At 66.4% G+C, this 25,006-nt stretch overlaps 12 protein-coding genes across 12 annotated transcripts in view; 5 read left to right on the top strand and 7 right to left on the bottom strand.

Annotated features, from left to right (window-relative positions):
* MICPUCDRAFT_40017 (uncharacterized protein) overlaps nt 1-2,127 on the top strand; it is a gene marked incomplete at both ends in the record, with an annotated part of 5,148 nt that extends 3,021 nt beyond the window's left edge. Inside the window, 2 exons of the mRNA XM_003059004.1 lie at nt 55-923; nt 1,102-2,127. Of these exons, the coding sequence (XP_003059050.1) occupies nt 55-923; nt 1,102-2,127 (1,895 nt within the window). The remainder of the gene's footprint in view (nt 1-54; nt 924-1,101) is intronic.
* Nucleotides 2,128-2,650: 523 nt separating this feature from the next.
* Nucleotides 2,651-3,514, bottom strand: MICPUCDRAFT_11097 (uncharacterized protein; the record flags this gene model as incomplete). Its single annotated transcript, XM_003058630.1, has 2 exons — nt 2,651-2,747; nt 2,991-3,514. Coding segments are annotated over 2 exons (621 nt in total), but the record flags the coding sequence as incomplete, so codon positions are not given.
* A 987-nt stretch (nt 3,515-4,501) lies between these two features.
* On the top strand, nt 4,502-5,779 carry MICPUCDRAFT_10555 (uncharacterized protein; the record flags this gene model as incomplete). The annotated part of the gene is made up of 3 exons (XM_003059003.1): nt 4,502-4,711; nt 4,901-5,122; nt 5,315-5,779. Coding segments are annotated over 3 exons (897 nt in total), but the record flags the coding sequence as incomplete, so codon positions are not given.
* A 1,331-nt stretch (nt 5,780-7,110) lies between these two features.
* Nucleotides 7,111-9,509, bottom strand: MICPUCDRAFT_47432 (uncharacterized protein). Its single transcript, XM_003058629.1, has 2 exons — nt 8,709-9,509; nt 7,111-8,346 (listed from the first exon to the last, which is right to left on the bottom strand). Exons 1-2 carry the CDS (start codon nt 9,481-9,483, stop codon nt 7,199-7,201), a joined length of 1,923 nt encoding a protein of 640 aa, XP_003058675.1. The 5' UTR covers nt 9,484-9,509; the 3' UTR covers nt 7,111-7,198.
* An 805-nt stretch (nt 9,510-10,314) lies between these two features.
* MICPUCDRAFT_27082 (Ca2+:Cation antiporter family) lies at nt 10,315-12,092 on the top strand. Its single transcript, XM_003059002.1, has 2 exons — nt 10,315-11,115; nt 11,203-12,092. Exons 1-2 carry the CDS (start codon nt 10,363-10,365, stop codon nt 11,980-11,982), a joined length of 1,533 nt encoding a protein of 510 aa, XP_003059048.1. The 5' UTR covers nt 10,315-10,362; the 3' UTR covers nt 11,983-12,092.
* Nucleotides 12,093-12,126: 34 nt separating this feature from the next.
* On the bottom strand, nt 12,127-13,275 carry MICPUCDRAFT_58473 (uncharacterized protein; the record flags this gene model as incomplete). Its single annotated transcript, XM_003058628.1, has 1 exon — nt 12,127-13,275. One exon carries the CDS (start codon nt 13,273-13,275, stop codon nt 12,127-12,129), a length of 1,149 nt encoding a protein of 382 aa, XP_003058674.1.
* A 270-nt stretch (nt 13,276-13,545) lies between these two features.
* On the bottom strand, nt 13,546-14,163 carry MICPUCDRAFT_58472 (uncharacterized protein; the record flags this gene model as incomplete). The annotated part of the gene is made up of 1 exon (XM_003058627.1): nt 13,546-14,163. One exon carries the CDS (start codon nt 14,161-14,163, stop codon nt 13,546-13,548), a length of 618 nt encoding a protein of 205 aa, XP_003058673.1.
* A 497-nt stretch (nt 14,164-14,660) lies between these two features.
* On the bottom strand, nt 14,661-15,946 carry MICPUCDRAFT_58471 (mRNA decapping protein 2; the record flags this gene model as incomplete). The annotated part of the gene is made up of 2 exons (XM_003058626.1): nt 14,661-15,737; nt 15,833-15,946. The coding sequence occupies 2 exons, from the start codon at nt 15,944-15,946 to the stop codon at nt 14,661-14,663; spliced, it is 1,191 nt and encodes a 396-aa protein (XP_003058672.1).
* A 198-nt stretch (nt 15,947-16,144) lies between these two features.
* On the top strand, nt 16,145-17,903 carry MICPUCDRAFT_58470 (uncharacterized protein; the record flags this gene model as incomplete). Its single annotated transcript, XM_003059001.1, has 3 exons — nt 16,145-16,278; nt 16,500-16,995; nt 17,172-17,903. 3 exons carry the CDS (start codon nt 16,145-16,147, stop codon nt 17,787-17,789), a joined length of 1,248 nt encoding a protein of 415 aa, XP_003059047.1. The 3' UTR covers nt 17,790-17,903.
* Nucleotides 17,904-18,002: 99 nt separating this feature from the next.
* MICPUCDRAFT_16834 (uncharacterized protein) lies at nt 18,003-18,353 on the bottom strand (the record flags this gene model as incomplete). Its single annotated transcript, XM_003058625.1, has 1 exon — nt 18,003-18,353. A coding segment is annotated over one exon (351 nt), but the record flags the coding sequence as incomplete, so codon positions are not given.
* Nucleotides 18,354-19,422: 1,069 nt separating this feature from the next.
* On the top strand, nt 19,423-22,478 carry MICPUCDRAFT_33721 (uncharacterized protein; the record flags this gene model as incomplete). Its single annotated transcript, XM_003059000.1, has 4 exons — nt 19,423-19,478; nt 19,667-20,184; nt 20,364-20,589; nt 20,770-22,478. The coding sequence occupies 4 exons, from the start codon at nt 19,423-19,425 to the stop codon at nt 22,397-22,399; spliced, it is 2,430 nt and encodes an 809-aa protein (XP_003059046.1). The 3' UTR covers nt 22,400-22,478.
* Nucleotides 22,479-22,719: 241 nt separating this feature from the next.
* Nucleotides 22,720-24,984, bottom strand: MICPUCDRAFT_47426 (uncharacterized protein; the record flags this gene model as incomplete). The annotated part of the gene is made up of 2 exons (XM_003058624.1): nt 24,874-24,984; nt 22,720-24,484 (listed from the first exon to the last, which is right to left on the bottom strand). Exons 1-2 carry the CDS (start codon nt 24,960-24,962, stop codon nt 22,720-22,722), a joined length of 1,854 nt encoding a protein of 617 aa, XP_003058670.1. The 5' UTR covers nt 24,963-24,984.
* Nucleotides 24,985-25,006: the final 22 nt, after the last annotated feature.

Raw genomic sequence — 25,006 nt, 5'->3', positions numbered from 1 at the left:
AGACCGCCGCGAAGCAGCGCGGCGGTTCAGGCGACGACCTCTCGGACGTTTCAGACGAGGAGGACCCGCGCGACGACGAGTTCGCGCCCCCGGAGTGGGAGTGGGTGCGACTCCCGAGGGCGCTCTTCTCCCCGCCGCCGCCGCCGCGGTCGCACGCCGTCGCGTTCGCGCCCGCGCCCGAACCCGGGACCATGCCGGACGTGTTCGTTCACGGCGGATACCAGAGCGGCGTCGGGCTCGTCAACGACCTGTGGCGCTTCGACGTCGCGTCGCTGCGGTGGTGCTCGCCGGAACAGTACGGCGACGTCCCGTGCCCGAGGAGAGACGCCGCGTGCGCGACGGCGCCGGGCGCGCGCGGGCGAACGTTCGTCCACGGCGGCGTCGCCGCGGACGGCGCGACCCTCGGTGACGCGTACGCCTTCGACGCGACGACCTGCGCGTGGACGCGGCTCCCGCCGGATGCGGTCGCGGCGTCCGAGGAGGAGGCGCGCGACGACGCGTCCCCGATTTCGCGATTCGGCGTCGCCGCGGAGATTTCCGTGCTCGCGTCGCCGCCGGCGCCGCCGTCGCCGTTCCCCACCCCTCGCGCGAAGCACGCGCTGACGGTCGTCGGGAACCTCCTCCTCGCGTGCGGCGGCGTCGGCGTCGACGGCGGCGCGGTGTCCGACGCGGTCGTTTACGCGCTGGAGCTCGACGCGCTGACGTGGCGGCGACTCCGCGTCGGCGCGGCGGCGCCGAGCGAATCCCCGCCGGGCGCGGCGCACCGCGTGACCCACGCGATGTTCCCGCACCGCGCGGGCGTGATGCTCGTCTCCGGCGGCGGGGCGACGATATGCGACGATGTGATACCGCCGGACAACGCGACGAGACGAAGACGCGGCGAGCCGAGGGCGTACCTCGTCGAGCTCGCCGCCGCGAAGGAGGTGCGTTCTGTACACTGGTCCCCATACGACCGCGTTTGCGAGGTGGACGCCGATCCTTAAGGACTTTATCTCCCGGCGCATCTCTCCGCCCATCACCCCTCCCTTTCAATACCCGCCCTCGGCGCCTTTCAACTCCAACTGACGCCTTTCAACTCCAACCCGACTTTCGCTTGTATAGGGCCGGCGGTTGCGCGCGACGGTGAGCGCCGCCGTCGCCGCGCGCGCGTCGGCCGAGGACGACGCGAACCGCGCGCGCGCGGCGAAGATGTCCGCGCTGGACGAGACGCAGCTCGTGCGCGCGGCCGCGTGCGTCTTGAAAGAGGAAGCCGACGCGGTCGCGCGCTCGGAGGCGCTCGGGAGAGAGGCGCAACGGGTGTTGCGGGACAAGCTGGCGCGCGCGAGGGAGGACGCGAGGCTCGCCGACGACGCCGCCGCCAGGGCGGAGGCGGAGGCGGAGGCTGCGCACGACGCCGCATCGCTCGCGAGGATGGCCGTCGCGGAGTCCAAGCGCGCGGCCGCGGAGACGAGGGAGGCGGCGGAGGCGCAGCTCGCGCGCGCCAAGGCGCTGTCCGATCGAAGAGCCGCGTACGCGACGGAGTTGGAAGAACGCGTCAGGCGGGAGGAGGAACGCGTGTCCGAGGCGCGAGACGAGACGCGCGCGTACGCGATCAAGGCGGCGAAGTGGGAGAAGGCTGCCGCGGTCGCGGAGAGCCGCGCGCTCGCAGCGGACGAGGCGACGTCCGCGATGGAGCGAGCGCTGAAGAAGGCGCGAGAGGCGGTGTTCTACGACGCGGACGGGGACCCGCGATTGGAAAAGGCGGAGGCTGTGAATTTGGACTTGAACGCGCGGCTGGCGCGCGCGACGGAAGCGGCGGAGCAAGCCAAACGCGCGCAGCACCTCGCGGAAACGCACGCCAAAGAGGCGTTAGATAAGCTCATGGACGCGGAGCGAGCCGCGGTCAGAGCGGAGGAGAGGGCGCTGCAGGCGGAGGCGGCGCGTTTGGACGCCGCGGCGGATGCGGAGACGCGCGCCGCGGCGATGCGCGAGGAAATCGCCGAGTTGGAAAAAGAAGTCGCGCGCGCCACGGAGGTTCGATGGGGGGAGGACATCGACTACGTCGCGAACGTCGGGGACGACGTCGTGAACGACGAGGGGCTCCCGGACCGCCTGACGTCCATCGTGAACGTGGGACTGAAGTACTAGCTGAAGTACATGCTCGACGCGCGGCAGATGTGATATGGTAGCTCTAATACGTTGGATACAGACAAAAAAGTGAAGCGAGCAGCTTTCCGTGGTCCTCGTTGGCTCTGCCGTTTAGATCGTTTAGATCACTACAGTGTACGTGTAGTTACGAAAGTACTTTTGTACTTAGTACGCTACTCTCCTCGTCGCGCTTTCGTTCGATCGATCGTTCGACCGCGGTCGTCATCGATCACATCAGCACGCAGCCGCACTGCGGCTGCATCGCGCCCGGGGCTGTGCATTTCTCTTTCGTCCTCTCGTGCATCGCCCTGAGCTCCTCCGCGGCTTGCGACGCGCTCATCCTCTTCCCCACCTCCCCGATCCACATCGACGGGAGGAGCTCTTTCCACTCGAAATCGGACACCGCCTCGAGCGGCGGCCGTCGTTCGTCGATCGCCGCCTCGCTCGCCCACTCCTCCGCGTCGTACTCGTGCGTGAACCCGTTGTGAAGGTTCTTATACATCCCGGTCAAGAAAATCTGCCTCGTGAGGAGCTCGTACGCGATCATCGCGAGCGAGTACACGTCCAGTCGTTCGTTCATCGGCTCTCCCTTGTACACCTCGGGCGCCATGTACTTGAAACTCCCCGTGCCGCCCGTCATGAGATACAGAGGTTTCCCGCCGCTGTCCGTCTTCTGCTTGGCGTAGTTCTTCTTCTTCGAAATCCCCCCGAGTATCGGGGGCGAATCCCGCCCGGAGTTGCTGCCGCTGCCGTCTTTGTGCTCCGAGATGAGCGCCAACCCGTGCCGAAGCGAGCTCTCGCGGCTGCCGTTCGGCGACTCCGAGGACGCGCGCGACGCCGCGCCCGAGCTCGCGTTCGAATACCCCGGCCCGAAGCTCTCCCGCACCGTCGTCGTGACCTTCTCCACGCCCATCATCCGCGCTAACCCGAAGTCGATGATCTTCGCGTCGTAGTTGCCGTCCAGCACGATGTTCGCGAGTTTGAGGTCGCGGTGCACGATCGGCGGATCCCTCGAGTGCAAATACGCGAGCGCCTCGGCGCTCTGCAACATCCACTTCGTGATGTCCGCGTCGTTGAACCGCCCCGGGGTCACGGACGCCTCCTGCACGAGCTTCTGCAAGTTCCCGGCGCCCAGGAACTCGGTCGCGACGAACAGCTTGCCGCTGACGGGGAGGTACCCGACGCCCTCGAGAGAGACGAGGTGCGGATGCGAGAGCATCGAGAGGAGCAAGACCTCGCTCTCGAGGTCCTCGATCGCCTTCTCGTCCACAGCGGCCGCTTTGTTGAGCATCTTCACCGCGAGCGATCGACCGCTGTTCACGTTGCGATACGCCGCGACCTCGCCGAACGCGCCGACGCCGATCTTCCGAAGGAGCTTGTACTCGCCCCACTCCAGGTGCGTCGTCCCAAGGTTCTCCACGCCCTCGAGGGTGTTGTACGATTTGCGCGCGATCGGCGGGCGCGACGGCGAGCTCTTGTTGCTCCCTAACGGCGAGCCGGCCTTCGAGGTCGGGCTCTCCGGCGCGATATTCCGAGCGGACGTCATCGCGCCGTGCGTGCCGTCCGCGCCCCGTCGGATTCGCGCGCGACGCGGCGACGAATGTCGCGTCCGATCAACGTGTGTCCGATCGAGAGGAGGCCGTCTGTCCGAACGCGAAAGGTCAACCAAGATTTTCACTTGCCGAAAGCGCCGCGTTTTCGACCTTTCGGGGCTGACACGTGTGACTGATTGCCCATACGAGATGGAATTTCGAGAAACTTCGAAACGCACTTCTCGCCGCAGGCCTCGCGTCCGCGTCGGTGACTGGCGGGATTTTTGCCGATCAACACGACCGATTTTTAGGATCAGAGGCCTCGCTCGCCGGTCAGCAGGGTGGTATCGACCGCGTTGGCCCGTGGCGCGCCTGCAGCAAAAAATCCTTCTCGCCGTCACCGGTATTTTTCTCTCAAGTCGGCTCTCGGCACCGGACGCGCCGTCGTCGTCACCCATCCATCCACGCGCGCGCCGCCGGCCCCGGCCCGCCCCCCCCGCGCGCGCGCCGCGTCCGCCGCGATGCCGCCGCCGCACTTCCGCGTGACGTACACGATCGCCGCGCGCGACGAACCCGCCGCGAGGGCGATCGTCGACGCGCTGTGCCTGGAGCAAACCGTGGAGCTCCCGCTCGAGCTCGTCCCGCCCGGGACGTGGATCCACGAACACGTCGTCGGGAAGTGCGAGTCGCTTCGCAGGAGCGCGTGGCAGCCGAAATCGAAAGGCGCCAACACCGCGTTTGAAACGACGACGACGACGACGCAACGTCCTCCTCATCGTCCTCACCGCCAGAGCGCGCTGACGCGATGGGAGGCGGTGGTGCGATATCACGACAACACGACCGGGGGCGAGATCCCGCAACTCCTCAACGTGCTGTTCGGGAACACGTCCATCAAGGAGAACGTCATGGTGACCGACCTCGCGCTGTCGCCGTCGCTGCTGTCGTCCTTCTTCGGGCCGCGGCACGGGGTCAGAGGGCTGCGCGAGATCCTGGGCGTTCTGCGCGGGCCGATGCTCATGACGGCGCTGAAACCCATGGGGAGCGACGTCGAGGTGCGTTCTATCTCACACTGGTCCCCATACGACCCCGTTCGCGTGGTGAACGCCGATCCTTAAGGACGTTTCCCGGCGTGTCTCTGCGCCCACCCCTCGCTTTCAATCCCCGCCATCGACGCCTTTCAACTCCGCTTCTGACGCCTATGAACTCCACCCCGACATCGCTTCGTATGGAACGACCCCGAGGCGCTCGCGTCCATGGCGTACGATTTCGCAAAGGGGGGGATCGATCTCATCAAAGACGACCACGGCCTCGCGAATCAAAACTACGCGCCGTACGAGGAGCGCGTGCGCGCGTGCTGCGCCGCGGTCAGGCGCGCGAACGCGGAGACGGGACGGCGGTGCGTGTACGCGCCGTGTCTGAACGCGCCTGCGGATCTGATCGTTCCGCGCGCGAAGTTCGCCAAGGTGCGTTCTCCTTACACTGGTCCCCATACGACCGCGTTCGCGTGGTGAACGCTGATCCTTAAGGACTTTCCTTCCCGTCGCATCTCTCCGCCCATCACCCCTCGCTTTCAATCCCCGCCCTCGACGCCTTTCAACTCCAACTGACGCCTTTCAACTCCACCCCGACATTCGCTCGTACGGAACGACCCTTAGGCGTGCGGCGCCGGCGCGGTGCTCATGATCCCAGGGATCGGCGGCCTGGACGCGATGCGACGGCTCGCGGAGGACCCATCCTTCGGGCTTCCGATCGTGTGCCACCCCGCGATATTAGGCGCGATGCTCGGCGGCGGAAGCGACGGTCCGGACGACGTCCCGATCCGAGGATTCTCGCATAAGGTGTTGCTCGGTATTTTGCCGCGGCTCTGCGGCGCGGACGCGACCATCTTCCCGTCCTTCGGAGGGAGGTTCGGGTTCAGCGAGCGCGAGTGCCGCGACATCGCGCTCGGGTCGAGACAAAAGTTGGGGTCAACGCCCGCGATCGTGCCCTGCCCCGGCGGCGGGATGACGTTAGAGAGAGTGCGGAAGATGAACGAGGTCTACGGCGAGGACGTCATGCTTCTCATCGGCGGGTCGCTGATGGGGCACTCGCCGGATTTGGTCGCGAACGCGCGGCACTTCTTGGGCGTCGCGGGGAGGCAGGATACGTACGGGCCGCTCGAGAACGTCCGCGGCGAGCATGGCGGTTTTGGCGGCGTTCACGCGTCGTCGTCGTCGTCGCCGAGGCTGAGCGCGAGCGAGCGTCGCCATCGCGATCGCTCCCCGCGCGCGGGCGCCGTGTCTCTCTCGCCCGCGCCCGAGGGCGCCGTGTCTCTCTCGACGGCGGCGGCGCACCCTGGTCGCGTGTCTTTATCCCCCGCGCCGCCGCGCGTGCCGGACGACTACAAAGGGTTCGGCGCCGCGTTCGAGTCCATGACCGCGGCGTCGCCGGCGAACCTCGCGAAGGCGAGGAAGAGTCCGTACGCGAACGACGCCGGCGGGGCGCCGTTCGCGAAAGTTCCGGCGCCGAAAGTGCATCACCATCATCCTCCCCCAGTTAGTCCTTCCGCCGCGCCCGCGGAGACCGCGGAGAGTCGCGAGCTCAAGGCGCTCAGGGCGCAGTACGCGAGCGTCGAGGCGAAGCTCGAGCGGCTCACGACGCTCGTGTCCAACGGCGGCGGCGGCGCGGGCGCGGGCGGGACGCTCCCCCCCGGCGTCGCCGCGCCGCCCACGCCCGTGGACGGCAACTACTCTAAAGTCTTCCACCGCCCGAAGCTCGCGGACTGGTCGTGGGACCGCATCCCGCAGGAGATGTACAAGATGGACGGCGCGTCGTTCAGCGGATGCAGCCGGTACGAACTCTTGGGCAAGCGCGGCGAGTCCACGGTGTTCCACGTCCGGTACTTCGAAGTCGCCCCCGGCGGGTGGACGACGCTCGAGAAGCACGAGCACGAGCACGCGGTCGTCGGCGTGCGCGGGTCCGGGGTCGTGCAACTCGGCCCGCGCGTGTACCCGGTGAACGTCGGCGACGTCGCGTACACCGCGCCGATGGACGTGCACCAGTTGCGATGCGAGAAGGACGCGAAGGAGCCGTTCGGTTTCGTCTGCGTCGTCGCGAGCGACAGGGACCGGCCGATCGAGGTGGACCCTTCGGCATTTTTGGAGACGATCTCGAGCGGGAAGTACGGTCCGTTGCAGCACCGCGTGCGCGAGGCGCTGAAGACGCAGGCGGCGCACCGGGAGAAGCTGGCCGGCGGCGCGGGAGGCGCGGTGGCGGCCGGGAGCGCGTGCGAGTGGAAGCCGGGGAAAAAAAAAGCGGAGGCGGCGGCGGCGGCGGCGGTCGCCGAGGGCAGCGCGTGCGAGTGGACGCCGGGGAAGAAGAAGTGAAGCTGAAGCGAAGCGACGACGCGGACGCGGTTCGCACGTTCGCACGTTCGCACACGCGCGCGTCGTTTCATCGTGGTCGGCATGTTGAGCGTCGGGCGGTTTTTTTTTATTACGACGCCGTCGCGTAGCACAGCTTTTAGCGTCGGCGCGTCCCCTTCTCTCTTAGTATCTGTTCTATCTCCCTCCTCTGTACATGTTCGCCAGCACCCGCGTCACGCCGTCGACGACCGCCTGCACCGCCGCGTCGTTGATCTCGTGGTGCGTCACGATCCGAATCGAGTTGGGCGTCGTCCACGGGATGACGACGATCTCGTGTTCGCGCTTCAACGCCACGACGACGTCGCCGACGTCCGCCGTGGGGGGAAACGTCACGAAGCAGATGTTCGTCTCGATCGGGGAGGACACCTCCACGCCCGGGATCTTCTGCAACCCAGCCGCGAGCCGCTTCATGCGGACGTGGTCCAGGCTCATGACGGGCCACACCTCGCGCAGCGCCATCATCGCCGCCGCCGCGAGCGTCCCCGCCTGCCGCATGCCCCCGCCGCACGCTTTTCGCAGCCGCCGGCACTTCGCGATGAACGGCGCGCTCCCGACGATCACGCTCCCGACCGGCGCGCCCAGGCCTTTGCTCAGGCACACGGACACCGAGTCCGCGGCTTGGACCGCGCGCGCGGGGGTTACCCCTTGCGCGATCGCCGCGTTCCATATCCTCGCGCCGTCGACGTGCAACTGAATCCCCAGGCTCTTACACAACGCGCCGCAGTCGTCGACGTACGACAGCGGCAGCACCCGCCCGCCCTTCTTGTTGTGCGTCTGCTCGATGCACAGCACGGTCGTGCGCGGGAAGTGCTGGTCGTCCGACCGGAACGCGTTTCGTATCCGCTGGAGATCGATCGTGCCGTCGTCTTCGTTCTTGAGCGCCCTCGGGTGCGCGCCCATCAGCGTCGATAACCCGCCTTGCTCGTATATGTGCACGTGCGACAGATCGCCGCAGATGAACTCGCTTCCTCTGACTTCGCAGTGCACGCCGACGGCGATCAGGTTCCCCATCGTTCCCGACGGCACGAACAGCGCGGCTTCTTTCCCGAACGCCGCCGCGACGACGATTTCTAAATCTTTCACCGTCGGGTCGTCCCCGAAGACGTCGTCGCCGCAAATCGCCGTCGCCATCGCCGCGCGCATCGTCTGCGTCGGTTTCGTCACCGTGTCGCTTCGAAGGTCGATTATCCGCGGGCGGTCGACGCCGCCGCCGACGGGGGGGGCGGCCTCGAGCGCGATGCCGCCGAATGAGTCGCGCCCCGACGACAGCGCGTTTGCGGCGGCTGAGGGCCATTCCATACAAAAAAAGTTCACCGGTCAGTTGAAAGGGGACGCGATCAAGTGTTGAAACCGGGCGATGGGTGAAAAACTTTTGTATAGAACGCACCTGAGTTTTGGAGAAACGCGCTCAACCCGACGGCGATCGAATCCGTCGTCGTCGCCGCCGCCGGGCCGCCGAGAACGCCGTCGAGGAGCTCCAGTGCGACGTTCGAGACGCCGCCTCGAGACGTCGCGCGGTCGGCAGGGAACAACCCGCCGAGGATCGTTCCGCCGTTGCTCAGCGCGGCGAGCGCGTCGGCGCCGCGCTCGACGTTTAGGACGTTTTTCTTGTGCTTCTTATTCTTTCCTCTGCCGCCGCCGGCACCGCGCGCGCCGCCGCCGCCGCTGCCGCTGCTGCTCCCGCCGCTGAAACCGCCGCCGCCGTTCGCGTGGTGCGCCGCGCCCGTGCCCACTCCGAACTTCGCCGCTGATCCGCCCCCCAGCCCCCCCATCTCGGAACCGCCGTTCTTCGCGAGGTAAACGCGCTTGGCGTCCTCCAACTCCGCCACGAGCGTCGCGTGGTTGTTCGCCACGTGCTCGGTGATGCTCCGTTGACCCGTTCTCCAGTGGTACTTGAACACGCCCGTCTGCTTCCCGCGCCACAGCCTCGCGGCGTCCTCCGCGGCGATGCCGTTCGGGTGGCACGCGACGCACGTGACGTACTTTGCGCCCTCTTTCGTCGCGGTCGCGCCGAAGACTCCGGGCTTGAGCTCCGCGACGTCGTCGTCGCCGTTCTTTTCTGCCGCGACGACGACGGAATCGCCGCTCGGCTCGGGCAGCGCGGGGTGGAACAGCGCGGACGGGAAGAACGCCCACGCGAGCGCGCCGCGGCGGTGCACGCGCGTGGACTCCAGGTGCGACTCCAGGAGCTCCTCCACGGAGACGGACGCGCGCGCGCCCTCCGTCGGCACGACGTGCGGAGCGTCGGGAGACGCGCCCGCTGCTGACGAGATCTTTTCACCTGGATTTTCCGCTTCCGACGCGGGGACCTCGCGCTCGGTCGACGCGTCGTCCGCGGCTCGTCCCTCCGACGCTCCCGCCGACGGATCGTCGACGACGTCTTCGAGCTTCCGCTTCGGCGCGTCCGGTGCCGACGACATCACGTCGTCCGTTCGAGGCGCCGCGTTCTGGGATCTGAGGCTGCCTACATCTCTGCCTACATTCCACGTGCCCAAAAAAGCGGCGCTCCAATCCACGTTCACGCGTTTTTTCGCCGGGAGATCCCCGCGCTTTCGAATTCACCGTGTTTTGCTTTCAAACATTCACCGTGTTTTGCTTTCAAACATTCGCCGTGTTGTGCTTTCAAAAATGGGCGCTGAATGGTCGCGGGGTGTCCTGTCCGATAAAAGTTGATTGATGATGATCCGAACCGCGCCGCGTGGGAAATTACGATCGTGCGTCACGTTTCACGCGCCCGCGTCACACCGCGGCTCGCCGCGCGCGCGAACCACTCCGCGCTGCTAATTTCGCGCGCGCGCTCGAAGCGTCGTACGAACGGAACGTCGCCCGCGCGAGGCGCCGTCGTCGCGAGGAGAGACGGCGCGCGCGGGGACGGGACGCGCGATCCCCGTAATCAACAATCGTCGCTGCATTTGGGTTGAGACTCGCAACGGCAAGGAGGCGCGCACGTGTTACGCGCGTCGTTGTTGAATCGCCCCCCCGACGGTCGCCCTCCCGCGGGCTCGTCAACGCCGCGAGTCACGCGCGCGGGCGCGATGTTAGGCTCCCTCGCGCGCATGCGGCGCACGAGGGCCGGGCGCAAGCAGGTCCGCATCATGCGCGCGACGGTGTTCCTCGTCGCCGCCGCGACGATGGGACTCGTGAGCGCGCACACGTCCGCGCTCGCGTCCGCGGCGAGAGACGCGCTCGGTATCGACCACCCGCACGAGCGCGACGGCGGCGGCGCGGGCAGGAGCCTCCTCGGCGAGCTCTACCCCCCCGACCTGTTCAGCGACAGCCAAAACAAGAGCGGCTTCTTCATGCTCCACGTCGTCGGCGTCCTGTACACGTTCATCGCGATCGCGATAATCTGCGACGATTTCTTCGTCCCGGCGCTCGAGGTCTTGTGCGACAGGTACGAGATCGAAGACGACGTCGCGGGCGCGACGTTCATGGCCGCGGGCGGGTCCGCCCCGGAGCTCTTCACGTCCCTCATCGGCGTCTTCATCGCGAAGAGCAACGTCGGTTTCGGCACCATCATCGGAAGCGCCGTGTTCAACGTGCTCTTCGTCATCGGCGCGTGCGCGTTTTTCTCGTACGAAGTCTTGGAGCTCACGTGGTGGCCGCTCGCGAGAGATTGCACGTTCTACGTCTTCGACCTTTGCATGCTGTACGTGTTCTTCCAGGACGAGAAGATCGCGATGTGGGAGTCTGGTCTGATGCTTTTCTTTTACGTCATGTACGTGATCTTCATGAAGTTCAACGCGCGCGTGGAGACGTGGGTAAAGGTGAAGGTTCTGAAGCAGACGGATTTCGTGAAGGAAGTGTCGAGGAACTTGGGGCACAACGAGAACGCGAAGCACGGAGACGGAGGCAAACCGAAGGGTAACCAAGTGTCGCCGCTGCCGAAGGGCAAAGGCCCGGTGAACGAGTCCGCGGAGACGACGCGCGTGTGGGAGTCTGGTCTGATGCTTTTCTTTTACGTCATGTACGTGATCTTCATGAAGTTCAACGCGCGCGTGGAGACGTGGGTAAAGGTGAAGGTTCTGAAGCAGACGGATTTCGTGAAGGAAGTGTCGAGGAACTTGGGGCACAACGAGAACGCGAAGCACGGAGACGGAGGCAAACCGAAGGGTAACCAAGTGTCGCCGCTGCCGAAGGGCAAAGGCCCGGTGAACGAGTCCGCGGAGACGACGCGCGCGCGCGTTCCCCCCGGACCGGTGACGGAGTCGGCGGATGCCGCGGCGCCGCAGATGAAGCGGAAAATCTCGCGGCAGTTCTCGAAGAACATCGCGAAGCCCGCCGCCGCCGTCGCGGCGGACGCCGACGACGACGACGAGGGGATCGACCTCTCGTGGCCGGAGGGCAAAGCCGCGCAGATCTACTACGTCATCGCCGCGCCGCTAATGTACCTCTTCTATTACACGGTCCCGAACTGCAAGAAGAAGACGCATCTGTTCATGGTCGTGTTTTTCGAGAGCATCTTTTACATCGGCTTCTTCTCGTACTTCATGGTGTGGTGGGCGACCGTCGTCGGCGACGTTCTCGGCATCGACGACGTCGTCATGGGGTACACGATCCTCGCCGCGGGGACGTCCGTGCCGGACCTTTTGTCCTCTGTGATCGTCGCGCGTCAAGGCCTCGGAGACATGGCGGTGTCGTCGTCCATCGGCTCAAACATCTTCGACATCACGTTCGGTCTCCCGCTTCCGTGGCTGCTGTGGTCCGCCGCGCACAGCGCGAAAGCGATGACCGTGAGCAGCGAATCCCTGGGGTTCGCGCTGACGCTTCTCATCATCATGATCGTCTGCATCATTTCGATCATCGCTTTTTGCAAGTGGCGGATGACGAAATTTTTGGGCGCGTCCATGGTGTTCTTATACGCCGTGTTTCTCGCGCTCGTCGTGATGGAGGCCTACGACGTCATCGACGGATTCTGACGCGCGTCGCCGCCGCGAAAGGAAGAAATCCAGTCGAGGGGGCGTGTCGTGTTTCGACGGCGCGCTCTCGTGTTTTATTATTTTGTTAATACAGTACGTACTCGTCGGCTATCCTAAATCGTTCCCGTCTCGCGCTCTCGCTCGCTACTGCCCGCGTATCCTCCACAACCGCATCCGCCGCGCGACGTCCGTCGCCTCGCCGCCGCCGCCGCCGCCGCCATCGCTGTCGCTGTCGCTGTCGCTGTCGCTGTCGCTGTCGCTGTCGCCATCCCCGCCCCCTCCGAGGACCCGGTCGACGACGAACGCCGCGCCCATCGCGCCCGTCCGGACGCGGTGCGAATCGCGGTGCCCCGCCGGCCACGCGACGCCCCCGTCGCCGCCGTCGTCCCACGTCCATCGATACGTCTCGCACCGCTCGCACCACGCGCGTCCGGACGGTTCAGCGATCGCGGGCGCTGTTCTTCTTCCTCCATCGCGGGCCCCCGCGCGCGATGTCGACGTCGACGTCGACGTCGCGACGAGCGCGACGAACGCGTCGCGCCACGACGCGGCGTCGCCGAGAGCGCTCCTCGTTCGCTCCGCCGCCGCCGCCGTCGTCGCGGCGTCTTCGCATCCTCTCTTCCACGCGCGCTCCGCGCCCGCGACGAGCGCGCGCCAGCGCGCGCACGTCGCCGCGCAACGTCCGAGGTCCCACGGGTTGAGACGGTCGAACACGGCGCGCAGGACGTCGTCCGGGAGGTCGCGCGCGCGCGTCGTCGTCGTCGGCGACGCGGCGTCGTCCGGAGCGTCGTCGTCGAGCTCCTCCTCCTCCGCCTCCGCCTCCGCCTCCGCCTCCGCCGCGCGCGCGCGACGCTTCTTCGCGTCCCGCGCGCGCGTCACCGCCGCCGCGGCGTGCGCGCGCTCGAACGCCTCGCGTCGCTTGCTCGGCAGCGTCGCGACCGCCGCGCGTCGCAGCGCGTGCGACGCCGCGAGCTGTCTCGACGTCGCGAGATGCGCCGCGCGCGAGGCGCCCGCGATCGCGTCTCGCGTCATCGCCTCCCTCGCGTCCTTGCTCGAGGACGCGTAACACGCGCGGAGGACGTGCGCGAGCTCGAGCGCGGCGCGCGTGAAGGCCTCCTCGCGGTGTGGGTCGTCGTTGGCGTGTCGCGCGAGTCCTCTCGAGATCGCGAGGCTCTCGTAGCGCGATCGCGACGCGACGACGCCGTCGCCCTTGGCGCCGGCGGCGGGGGCTCCGAACTCCGTCGCGCGGCGGCGGCGCGGCGCGAGGCCGCCGCCGCCGCGGTCGCGAGGCATCCCCGACGGACGGACCGTCGCCCGCGGGGACGCGCGCGCGTCGAGTGGGGAGCGAACGTCGACACCGATCGCGAAGCTTTCTCGCGTTTACAACTGAAGCTCAAGTCTACGACCAAACAACACCAGGTTCTCACTCACCCGGTCGTCTACAACACAGCCCCCTCCCCTACCGCGGCGCTCGCGCCTCCCAAACACACACACAGTACAACACGGGAAGGCGCGACGACGTCGGTCGATCGATCGATCGATCGATCCGATCGCGCGCCTCGGTCAACCCCCGCGCGAGTGTTCCCGACCCCATCGCGCGCTCTCGCTCTCGCGCTCCAGTCGCGGCAAAGTCGTCACCGACAGGACGTCGGACCATCGCACGCGCGCGACCGGGACGACGCCGACGCCGCTGTCGAGCTCGCTCACGAGTAACGTCTCGCTCGTGGCGTCCACGGCCTGGAACACCCCGGATACTTCCACGCTGCGACGAGGAGTGGGAGGAGGACGACGACGAGGGATGAGTAAAAATCGATTCGTTCGGTGACGCGTCGCTTTTTCAGCTGTGCACTGTGGTTCGGAAGAAAGAATCGCGGGGGGGCGGGGACGAAGGGCGCGCGACGCGTCGCGCGGACGGACGGGAAGAACGCGCGCGAATGCGCACCCGCCGTAGAGATCGAGCTTCACCCTCGTGTCCTTCAGCGCGAGCCACATTTCGAGCGTCCGCTTCTTCAGCTCCGCGCGCGCGAGCTGATCCGCGGCGGTCGCGCCCTCCGCGTGTAAAGACATGTCGTCGTCGCCCTCGGGCGAGCGCCCCGCGGAATCGTCGCCCTCGGGGATCGTCGCGCCGCGACCGTCGCGCGGCGTCCCTCGCGCGTCGTCGCGGTCGCCGCCGTCGGTCATGACGCGCCGCGAACCCGCGCTCTCCCTCCCGCCGCGCGCCGCGAAGGGGGGGACGCGCGCGCGAGGAAGGCGGAGGCGCGCGTCGCGTGTGACGATCCCCCCCCGCGCGTAAAGGGAAAAAAATCCTTCTAGAAGTTTTCGAGTGAGCGTGACGTGTCGCGCGCGAGTGACCGAGAACGAAAGCTGGGAACGGCAGCGGCGCGCGCGACGACGACGACGACGACGTGCGAACGAACGATACGATACGATACGATATGATACGACGCGTTGAAAGGCTGGCGAGCGACGCGTTCAAACGCGGTCTACCTGACTCGACGCGTCGCGCTCACCCCTCGAGCGCTCGCGACACCCTGAGGGCCGTTCCATACGAGCGAACGTCGGGGTGGAGTTGAAAGGCGTCAGTTGAAGTTGAAAGGCGCCGAGGTGTGTCGGGATTGAAAGCGAGGGACCCTGGGCGGAGAGAGACGACGGGAAGTAAAGTCCTTAAGGAACGGCGTTCACCACGCCGACGGGGTCGTATGGGGACCAGTGTGAGATAGAACGCGCCTGACGCGGTCGAAGACGAAGCCGAGGAAGCTCGGAAACCGCGCGGCGGGCGCCTTTGCGCCCTTCGGCGTGTACTGCGCCGCGGGCTCGAACGCCGCGCCGCCGCCGGTCTGTCCCGCCGGCGACGCGGGCGCGCCCAGCCCCCCCCCTGGTGCGCCTTTCCCCCCACCCCCCGCGCCGCCGCGCTTCCGCTTCTTCTTCGACGCCTTGATCCACTTAAGCAACGGCTGGACGTACGGCTTCACGAAGAAGTACTTCCCGCCCGCTACTACGCCGCCCGCGAGCGTCGATATCGGGTGCCACGCGATCGCGCCGATCTCTTTCCTCGTCTGCGTCGCGAACCCGGTCTCTTCGCTGACGCCGGCGACGATGAACAGCCGGCTCCGCTGCTTCAGACCGGTCTCGTGGTCCACGACCCGGTTCATCACGATCGAGTCTTCGTCGCGGACGTAGGCGGAAAAGTCGACGCCAACCTCTTCCAACACCTCTCGCGCCGCGCAGACGCTCTCCGGCTCGTCCTTGTTGATCTTCCCCTTCGGGAACCCCCACGACGAGCCCTTCCACGTCTTCACCATCAGAACTTTGCTCATGTCCGGGTTCAGGATGATGATGCCGCCGACCGGGACGGAGAGCTTGTAATTCGTAAACGCCTTGTAGATGTCGTCGACTTTGTCCTTGTACCGCCGCAGAGGCGCGCACTTGTTGAACATGAGCCCCGCGAACTGCTTCAGCGACATCGACTTCAGCCGGTGTTTGTGCTCCTCCTCCTCCCTGACGAAGTCTTCGTAGTACCAGTGCGCTTGCTCGACGAGAAACAAGATGCGCTCGAACGAGTTGAGCTCCTCGGCGGGGCAGTTGAGGACGAATCGCGCGGCGAGCTCCTCGAGGATCTCCGCGCTCGGGGCCTTCGCGTTATTCACTTTCAGCGCGGCCGCGTTGAGCTTGACCGTGCCCTTCTTCGTCTTCACCGCGACGGGCTGCACCGCGGGCGTCGCGGACGCGGCGGCGGCTTTCTTGCCTTTGCCGCCCTGCAGAGAGAGAGAGAGAGAGAGAGAGAGAGAGGAGAAGGAGGAGGAGGAGGAGGACGGGGGGCGGTGAGCGGGGAATTCGTACTACGACGCACGGCGACGATCGACCGGCGCGCGCGCGCGCGATCGTTCGCGGCGTCGAGACGCGCCTTGGACGTCTTCGGTTTCGGCGGCGCGTTCGCGCCCAGCGTCTCCTGCTGCCCGTTCATCGCGACGACCTCGCTCGTCGGCGCGGGGCGCGCGGGCGATCACTGCCGACGCGACCGATCGATCGCGCGCGAAAAATGATGACCGGGCCGCGAGTGAGTACATTGAGGAGTTCAACGAGGGCGCGCTCGTCCGTCGCGCACAACTCGCGGCGCGCGCCGCCCCCGTCGCCGAAACACGCCGCGCGCCGCTTCGCGACGATGGCGTGGTTCATAAGCTGGAAGAGCCTGATCATGATGTGGGCGGGCGGCCCGCTCATGATGGTCACGGCTTGCTTAGCCGCGTACTGCTACTGCACGTATCCGCGCAAGAAAAAAAAGCCCATCATCCCGCGGTGAGGATCGATGATGCGACGAGGCGACGGACGACGAGCGACGCGCGCGACGGAGGGCGAACGACGCCCCGCCCGGGGGAGGAAGCGAGGCGCGGTGTAGACGGCGACGCGCGATTGTATTGACGACATTGAACGCGTAGAGCAGAGTAGAGCCTCTCGACGGCCGCGACGAAATCGTCGATTCCCGCGCGCGCGCGACGCGACGGTCCGTTTTCTCTCAGTCAGACGAGGTCTGATGAGCCGCGTGGCTGGATCTTTCGTCTCCCCGCGCCACTTCGCCGCCGCGCGGTCCCGCACGCCGGCATCGGGAACGCGCTCTCGTCCGCCGCCCGGACGGTCGCGTCCGGGTTCGTCGCCGCGCTCTCCGCGTTCATCAGAGCGCGTCCGCTCGCGCGCGCCGGGAAGCCGTCATCGTCGCCGACCGCGTCTTCGACGTTGGCTTCGAAGAAGAAGAAAAAAACAAAGAAGATCGTTTCTTCGTCGTCGTCCGCCGCCGCCGCCGCCGCCGCGTCGATGGGTATAAAGAAGACGTCGGCCGCCGACGCGACGACGACGCCGCCGCCGGCGCATGAGAAGGAGAAGGACAAAGCCGCGGGGGGGTACCACTACTGGCACGAGCAGGCGAACCAGGGGACCGCGCCGAGGGCGCAGCCCGTGAAGCTCTCCGAGGAGGAAGCGAAGAAGCTCGAGTCTCAGGCGCGTTCTGTTATTACACCGGTCCCCGTACGACCGCGTCGGCGCGGTGCACGCCGTTCCTTGAGGACTTTTCTTCCCGGCGTATCTCTCCGCCCATCCCTCGCGTTCAATCCCCGAGCTCGTCGCCTTTCAACTCCGTTTCTGACGCCTTTCAATTCCACCCCGACGTTCGTTCGCTCGTACGGAACGGCCCTCAGGGAAGCGTCGGCGGCGGCGTCTCGTCGTGGAACAGAGACGGGACGACGTGGGAGGAGCGCGGGCACACGGACTGGGCGAGAGCGCGCGTGGAAGAGCTCGTGCTCGGGAAGATGGTGAAGTGTAACGGCGGCGGAGAGTGCGTTATCACCAAAGTGAAGACGTTCGACGGCGACGCCACGGTGGTGCTCGTCCGCGGGAAGAACCGCCACGGGTTCGACTTCGACGCGACGTTCGAATGGGAGGCGACGTTCCCGGGAGTACCCTCGGCGAAGAAGAAGAAGACGAAGAAGCCGAAGCCGCCGCCGCTGGACGCGGAGGAAGAGGAAGAGAAGAAGAAGGATGAAGAGGAGGAGGAGGAGGAGGAGGAGGAGGAGGAGGAGGAGGAGGAGCCGGCGCCGATCGTCGTGAAGGGGACGATGCGCGTCCCGGAGGCGAGCCGGGACACCGTGGAGGACGACGAGGTAGAGTACGAGGTCAAGGTGAAGGATCGCAAGACGGAGCACAGGAGCTTGGAGGACGCGGCGTACGCGGCGCTGAAAACGCCTGCGTTTCGGGCGTTTTACCACGATACGTTCGCGACGATCGATAAGGAGCTGCTCGCGCGCGCGAACCTGTAGCCGCGGCGGCGGCGCGAAGATCCGCGAGAATTGGTTTATTTTTTCGAGGGAACGCGCGCGCGAGCCGCGACGACGAACGCACCTATTGTGTATTACACGTTCCACGTTTATTCTCTTCTCTTCCCCCGGATAGATCTCGGATCTTTTCTTCCGTTCACCATCGCTCGCCCTTAATACGTACTGTAATAACGCCTCGCCCTGGCGCGTCGTTACTTAGCGTCCGCGAGAGAGCGCGATCTCGGCGGTGCCAAACTCTTGCATCACGCGATCTTTCCTCTTGGCGGGGAGCGGGTACTTCGTCCCAAAGTTGTTGTAGTGACCGCTCACGGCGTTGAGCGCGCTGTACACGTTCCCGTACGACGGCCGGCCGGTGATGCCCTTATCGCGGCGGTACTTCGCGACCCACGCGTTCGTCAGCTGCCGCGTCTTTTCGATCGCCGCCGCCTTCTCGGGGGAGTCCCCCGGGAGCTCCAGGGTGAGCTTGACTTGGTTGATCACCGCCGTCGTCTGCTCCGCGTACACCGTCTCCTTGTCCGCGCCGAAGCCGAAGAGCGCGAGGGCCTGGGGGTTGGGGCGGAGGGGCGCGGGGTTTGTTTGATGCGTTAGGGTTGGTTATTAGGGTTAGGGTTAGGGTTCGACGCGCGCGACCGCGCGATCGATCGTCGTGTCGCGTTATCGCGGACGCACCGGGGCGGGGCGGATCGCGGCCGCCGCGGTGAGCGCCGCGAGCGCCTTGACCGCGACCTCGCGCCTGGAGGTCGTCGCTTCGACCTGCCGCGGATCGGATTCGATATAGGGTAGGGCGGAGTCGAGGTCAGTCGGGAGACGTCGGGTCGAAGCGTGGCGTCGAAGCGCGGCCGGCGCTCGGGGACGGAAACGCGACGCGACGCGAAAGGTGATGCTGATGATGTGAAGATGATGAAGACGTCGTCGCGGTGGACGCGCCTTCTCGGAGGACGCGCGGAGCGCGACGACGCGCGTCGCCTTCGCGGGCGCGGCGCGCGCGCGGAGCTCGCGCGTCGCCGCCCTCGGGCGAGCGGTCAGGGAAACGGAGGAGACGATCGTGGCGGCCATGGTCGCGCGTCGGGGTGTGCGCGCCGCTCGACGCGCGGGCGACGTGGAGGATAACGAATGCGATGAACTGGCGGCACCGATGAAAATTTTCTCACCGGGAAGACGCGGGTTCACTTTTTTTTTACCCGACTAACTTGAAACCGACCTTGCTCGATCCACGATCAACTGCGGTTTCGCCGGGGCACGGCGCGTCTCATCATCAAGCAAGTCTCCCTCCGAGGTCCGAGCGCTCATCATCAAACATCCGTCGTCTCCGTCTAAACCGAGTCCTCGCCGACGCGCGCAGTGAGCACCGCGCGACGTCGCGTTCGCCGTTCGGGGATCGCACCGAACCGCCGCGCGCGCGTCTTTCGCGAGCGCGAGCACGCGCGAGCGCGTCGACGGAGGCGTCGCGAGGAGAGCGTCGCGCGTTCGGTTCGCGCGCGCGAGGCGGGCGACGAAAGTAGGAGGCCGCGGGTCGCGCGGCGGCATCCACGAGGCGCCCGCGCGTCGCCGCGGCGCGTCGCCGCGGCGCCTCGACGGATCGAGAAGAGAAGGAGGAGACGACCAGACGCGCGCGATGCAGACCCCGGACTGGGGCGCGCTCGAGGCCGTCGACGGCGTCCGGCTGTCGTGGTGCGCGACGCGACGCGTCGCCCCCCCCGCACTCGCCCGTCGCGCGCTCGCCCCAACGGACAGCGCCTCAGATCTTACCGATCGATCGACCGACCGCCTCCTCCCCCGTCGCGCGCTCGCTGACGTCCCCCGCGCGATCGTCCCTCGTCCTTCCCTCCTCTTCCCCCAACCGCGTCGCGTCCCTCCAGGAACGTCTGGCCGAACAGCAAGGCGGAGGCGGCGAAGTGCGTCGTCCCCCTCGGCGCGGTGGTGACCCCGCGAAAACCCCTCCCGGACATGCCCGTCGTGCCCTACGACCCGGTGCGATGCAAAGGCTGCGCCGCGTGTCTGAACCCGTACGCGCGCGTGGACTTCAACGGCAAGCTGTGGATATGTCCGTTCTGTTACGCGCGGAACCACTTCCCGCCGCACTACGCGTCGATAAGCGAGACGAACCTTCCCGCGGAGCTGTTTCCCACGTACACGACCATCGAGTACGCGTTGCAGCGACCGGCGGCGCCGCCGCCCGCGTATCTCCTCGTCGTGGACGTGTGCCTCATCGAGGAGGAACTGAGCGCGCTGAAGCAGTCGCTCACGAGGGCGCTGTCGCTGCTTCCGGAGAACGCGCTCGTGGGGTTGATCACGTACGGCACGCACGTACACGTCCACGAGCTCGGGTTCGGAGACTGCGCGAAGAGTTACGTCTTCAGGCGCGTTCTATACACTGGTCCCCATACGACCGCGTGGGGGTGGTGAACGCCGATCCTTAAGGACTTTTCTTCCCGGCGCATCTCTCCGCTCATCCCTCGCTATCAATCCTCAATCCCCGCCCTCGGCGCCTTTCAACTCCACCTGACGCCTTTGAACTCCACCCCGTCATTCGCTCGTATGGAACGACCCTCAGAGGCGGAAAAGAGTTTTCCTCGGGGCAGATCCAAGACCAGCTGTTCGCCGGCGCGAGGAGCGCGTCCGGGGCGAATAACCGCGTCGGCGCGGGGATGACGGCGAATAACCCGCACCCGGCGGCGATGCACGGCGGCGGCGCGAACGGCGCGCACGCGGCCGGGCACCAGAGCCGGTTTTTGGCGCCGCTCGCGGATTGCGAGTTTCAGGCGCGTTCTATTTCACACTGGTTCCCATACGACCGCGTCGGCGTGGTGAACGCCGTTCCTTAAGGACTTTGCCCGGCGTCTCTCTCCGCCCACCCCTCGCTTTCAATCCCCGCCCGTGTCGCCTTTCAACTCCGCTTCTGACGCCTTTGAACTCCACCCCGACGTTCGCTCGTATGGACCCTCGACCCTCAGCTCACGAGCGTGCTGGAAGAGCTCTCGCGCGACCCGTTCAACGCGCTCCCGGACTGCCGCCCGGCGCGGTGCACCGGGACCGCGGTCGCGGTCGCCGCGACGCTGCTGTCGAGTTCCGTGCCGTCGCAGCCCGCGCGCGCGATGCTCTTCGTCGGCGGCCCCGCGACGGACGGCGGCGGGCAGGTGGTGGGGAAAGATCTCGAGCAGGCGATGCGTTCGCACAAGGACATCGCCAAGGACGCGGCGCCTTTTATGCGCAAGGCGTTCAAGTATTACGAAACGATCGCGACGCAGTTGTGCGCGAACGGTCACTGCTTGGACGTTTTCGCGTGCTCTTTAGACCAAGTCGGATTAGAGGAGATGAAGGTGTGCGTGGACAAGACGGGAGGGATGGTGGTGCTCGCGGAGAGCTTCGCCAACGTCGTCTTCAAGACGTCCTTCTCTCGAATGTTCGCGACGGGAAAAGACGACGCGTTGGGCGTCTCCGCGGGCGGGGTGTTCGAGGTCATCACGTCCAGGGACGTGAAGACCGCCGGGTGCGTCGGCCCGTGCGCGCCGTTGGATAAGAAGACGCTTCCGGGCGCGATCGCGGACGTTAGCATCGGCAGCGGCGGGACGACGGCGTGGAAGTTGTGCTCGCTGTCGGACGACACGTCGCTGGCGGTTTTTTTCGAGGTTGCAAACTCCGGGAAGGACGGCGGCGGCGGCGGCCAGGACGGCGGGTACGGCGCCCAGGGGTACGGCGCGCAGCAGCAGCAACAACAGTTTTTCCTCCAGTTCGTCACCATGGCGACGCTCGCGAGCGGGGAGACGCGGTTGCGCGTCACGACGACGACGCGGCGATGGACGGAGGGTGCCAACGTCAACGACGTCGCCGCGGGGTTCGATCAGGAGGCGGGCGCGACGCTCGTCGCGCGTCAGCTCACGTGGAAGATGGAGACGGAGGACGAGTTCGACTGTCCCGCCGCGACGAGGTGGCTCGACCGGAACCTCATACGGATGTGTCAGCGATTCGGGGACTACAGGAAGGACGACCCGGCGTCGTTTCAGCTCATGCCGCAGTTTTCGATTTATCCGCAGTTCATGTTCAACCTTCGTCGGTCGCAGTTCGTGCAGGTGTTCAACAACTCGCCGGACGAGACGGCGTATTACCGCATGATATTGTGGCGCGAGAACGTTCTGAACTCTTTGGTGATGATCCAGCCGACGCTGATGGCGTACTCGTTCAACGGGCCCCCGGAGCCGGTGCTGCTGGACGTGTGCTCCATCACGCCGGATCGCATCCTCGTCTTGGACGCGTTTTTCTCCATCGTCGTCTTTCACGGGCAGACGATCGCGCAGTGGAGGAAGGCGAACTACCAGGACCAGGAGGAACACGTCGCGTTCAAGCAGCTCCTCGAGGCGCCGAAGGCGGACGCGAACGACGTGTTAAAGCAGCGGTTCCCGACGCCGCGGTTGGTGGATTGCGACCAGCACGGATCGCAGGCGCGCTTTTTGCTCGCGAAATTGAACCCGTCGGCGACGTACAACAGCGGCGGCGCGGGCGGCGGCGGCGGGGGGGACATCATCTTCACGGACGACGTCTCGTTGCAGGTGTTCATGGATCACCTGAAACGGCTCGCGGTCGCCAAGGATTAAGAAGGACCTGGTTTGTTCCATACAGTAGTAGTACTTAGACGTTGTCGAGGGATGAAAGCGGCGAGAACTCACGCGAACGAAGCTCGTCATTCTGTATTACGTACTCGCGTTCGGTTTCAAAACAATCTCATCACGCGCGGGGCTACGACTGACGATCGATCGTACTCTCGTCGTCGTTTCGGCGTGATACCCTTCCCTATGTGCAGTGTTCGTACATCCCCCTGCCCCCCCTCAACCCCCTCGGCTCGCGGCGTGCGTGGCGTCAATCTTTTTCGCGACGGCCATCGTATGTCTCTTCTCGAGACCCCCAGCCCGATTTCTTAAAAATAGAAATTTCTCGCCATCGGCTGCGGCCGCCGTTGCGGCGGAGCCCTCGCCGCCGGCTTCGCGTACGCCCCGTACGCCCCACCGTCTCTCCCGACCACGCTCGGGGGCATCCCAATCTTCCTCCCGCCGCCGAGGAGCCCGTGCCCGTGCCCCGCGCGATTGCCGCCAACCCCGACGACGCCGACGCCGCCGATCCCGCCGCCGCGCTTCTCCGGCGCCGGGACCAACCCGGCGCGTTGAAGCACGTCGCTCGGCTCCGCGACCAGCTCCCTCGCCTTGTCCAGCGCCGCGCCTCCGCCTCCGCCTCGCGGCGGCTGCAAGTACGGGTTGTTGTGCGCGCCGTACTGCGACGGCATCGCCGCGGCGCCGTTGTCGCGCGGGCGTCGCTCCGCGATCCCTTGCTGAAACTCCCCGGCTTTGCCGTTGGCGATTACGTTTTGAACCACGGGCAGAGGACCGGGCGCCTTGACGTTCTCCCTCGGGGCTTTGTTGAACTCCGACGGCCGCATCGGCCGCGCGTTCGCGTGTGGGCCCACCCTGTCCGCCGGCGCGACGTTCTCGCGCTCGTGCTTCCCCTCGATCATCGCGCGTTCCATCGCGCGCGCGCGTTCGAGCGCGGAAATCGGCGCCGCCGCGGACGGCGCCGGTTTCGACGACACCTCGCGCTCGCCTCTCGCGTTATTATTCGCGACAACACTGCCGCCGCCCGCGCTCTTCGCGTCGCCGCCGTCGCTGCCGCCGCTGTTCGAAGGCTTTTCGGGGTTCACTTTGCGAGCGGGGAACGCCGCCGCCGCCGCCGCGTCGTTCTTCGCCTTGATCGCCTCCTCCGCCGCCAGTCTCTCCGCCGCCGCCGCCGCGCGCTCCGCGGCGCTGTCCGGATAATTCGCCGCGGGGAGACGCTTCTTGAGCATCTTCAAATTCTTCGGGACCTTGATCGTCCCGAGCGTCACCGGGTCGTCCGGTGCGCCGTTGATCGAGTTGATGGACTGCGGTACCGCGGGTTCGGGCTCGGGCGCGAGGTGCGCGCGTCTCTGCACGCTCGGGTGCGCCAAGACTTCGTCGATCCCGGGCCTCTGCGACGGCTCCGCGATCATCAGCCACTTCACCAGCTTCTGCATGTCCTGCGAATACACGCTGGGAAGCGCGGGGAACTTCCCGCGCATCACCTTGTACCGCAGTTCCTCCATGCTCCGCGCCTCGAACGGCACCGTGAACGAGCACATCTCGAAGAGGACGCACCCCAACGCCCACACGTCGCTGTTAAACGTGTACGGCCGCGACCGCCACACCTCCGGGGGCATGTAATGCGGCGTCCCAATCTGCGTGTTCGTCATGTTGTTCTTCATCAGTTTCGCCACGCCGAGGTCGCCGAGCTTGACGATCTCGCCTGACATTCGAAGCACGTTCGCCGTCTTGACGTCGCGGTGGAGAATCTTCTGCGCGTGCAACGCCTGCAACCCGCGCGCGATCTGGATGAAATAGCTCCAGATGAGGTCCTCCGGGAGGAGCTTCCGCTGCGCTTGGCGCTTGCGGAGCGCCCTGGATAGATCCCCGAAAGGCGCGTACTCCATGACGATGCACAGGCGGTTGCCGTCGAGAAACGCCTCGTGGAACCCCGAGATGGCGGTGTTTTGTTGCACGGACGCGAGCAGCCGAATCTCGTTAACCGCCTCGTGGCGCTCCTGTTGCGAGAGGTTGCGGACGTTCGTCTCCTTGAGCGCGTAGACTTTGTTATCGGACAGCCTTCGGACGCGATACCTGTTGATACGCGGAGGGAGGGATTTAGGGTTTGTGCGGGGGGAGAGACGCGTCAGGCGGGAGCGCGATGCGATGAGGGTCGATGAGGAAGGCGCCGGGTCAACAATCTTCCTTCCCCTCTCGGTGCGACCGACGCGCGAAGGCGACGGACGACGCGACGCGACGACGCGCGAGACGCGACGCGCGAGGACGCGACGTCAATCTTATCATCGCGTGATGATTGATTGCGCTCGTGCGGGCGGACGCGCGACGCGCGACGCGAGCGCGATGGCGACCGCGGACCGCCGTCCGCGTCCGCGCGTCCGCCGTCTCGAGCGTTTCTCTGCCCGCGGCTTCGCGCGAGACGACGACGAGCGGGATGACGGACACGCCGCGGGACGGGCACGCACACGCTGCCGTAAGAGCCTTTGCCGAGGAACTTCTGGACTTCGAAGCGCGTGAGGAGCTCGCGCTCCGCGCCTGATTCCGCCTTCGCCATGATAAGAGCGCTCGACGACGCGAGGTGCGCGGCGGTGCAGTGCG

The sequence above is a fragment of the Micromonas pusilla genome, assembly GCF_000151265.4.
Source record: "Micromonas pusilla CCMP1545 genomic scaffold MICPUCscaffold_5, whole genome shotgun sequence".
Lineage (NCBI taxonomy): Eukaryota > Viridiplantae > Chlorophyta > Mamiellophyceae > Mamiellales > Mamiellaceae > Micromonas > Micromonas pusilla.
The sequence above is the reverse complement of the archived record's forward strand: the minus strand, read 5'-3'. Positions and strand labels throughout refer to the sequence as shown.

Coding starts and splice junctions, on each gene's coding strand:
- MICPUCDRAFT_47432 (XM_003058629.1), bottom strand. CDS start 9,483: ATGTCGTCGGCACCGGACGCGCCGAAGCGGAAGCTCGAAGACGTCGTC. Junction 8,347..8,708: donor CGGCGGCGGCGGCGCGCGCG/GTGCCGGCGGCG, acceptor AATGGCCCTCAG/CCGCCGCAAACGCGCTGTCG.
- MICPUCDRAFT_27082 (XM_003059002.1), top strand. CDS start 10,363: ATGCTCCACGTCGTCGGCGTCCTGTACACGTTCATCGCGATCGCGATA. Junction 11,116..11,202: donor AGACGGATTTCGTGAAGGAA/GTGTCGAGGAAC, acceptor CCGCTGCCGAAG/GGCAAAGGCCCGGTGAACGA.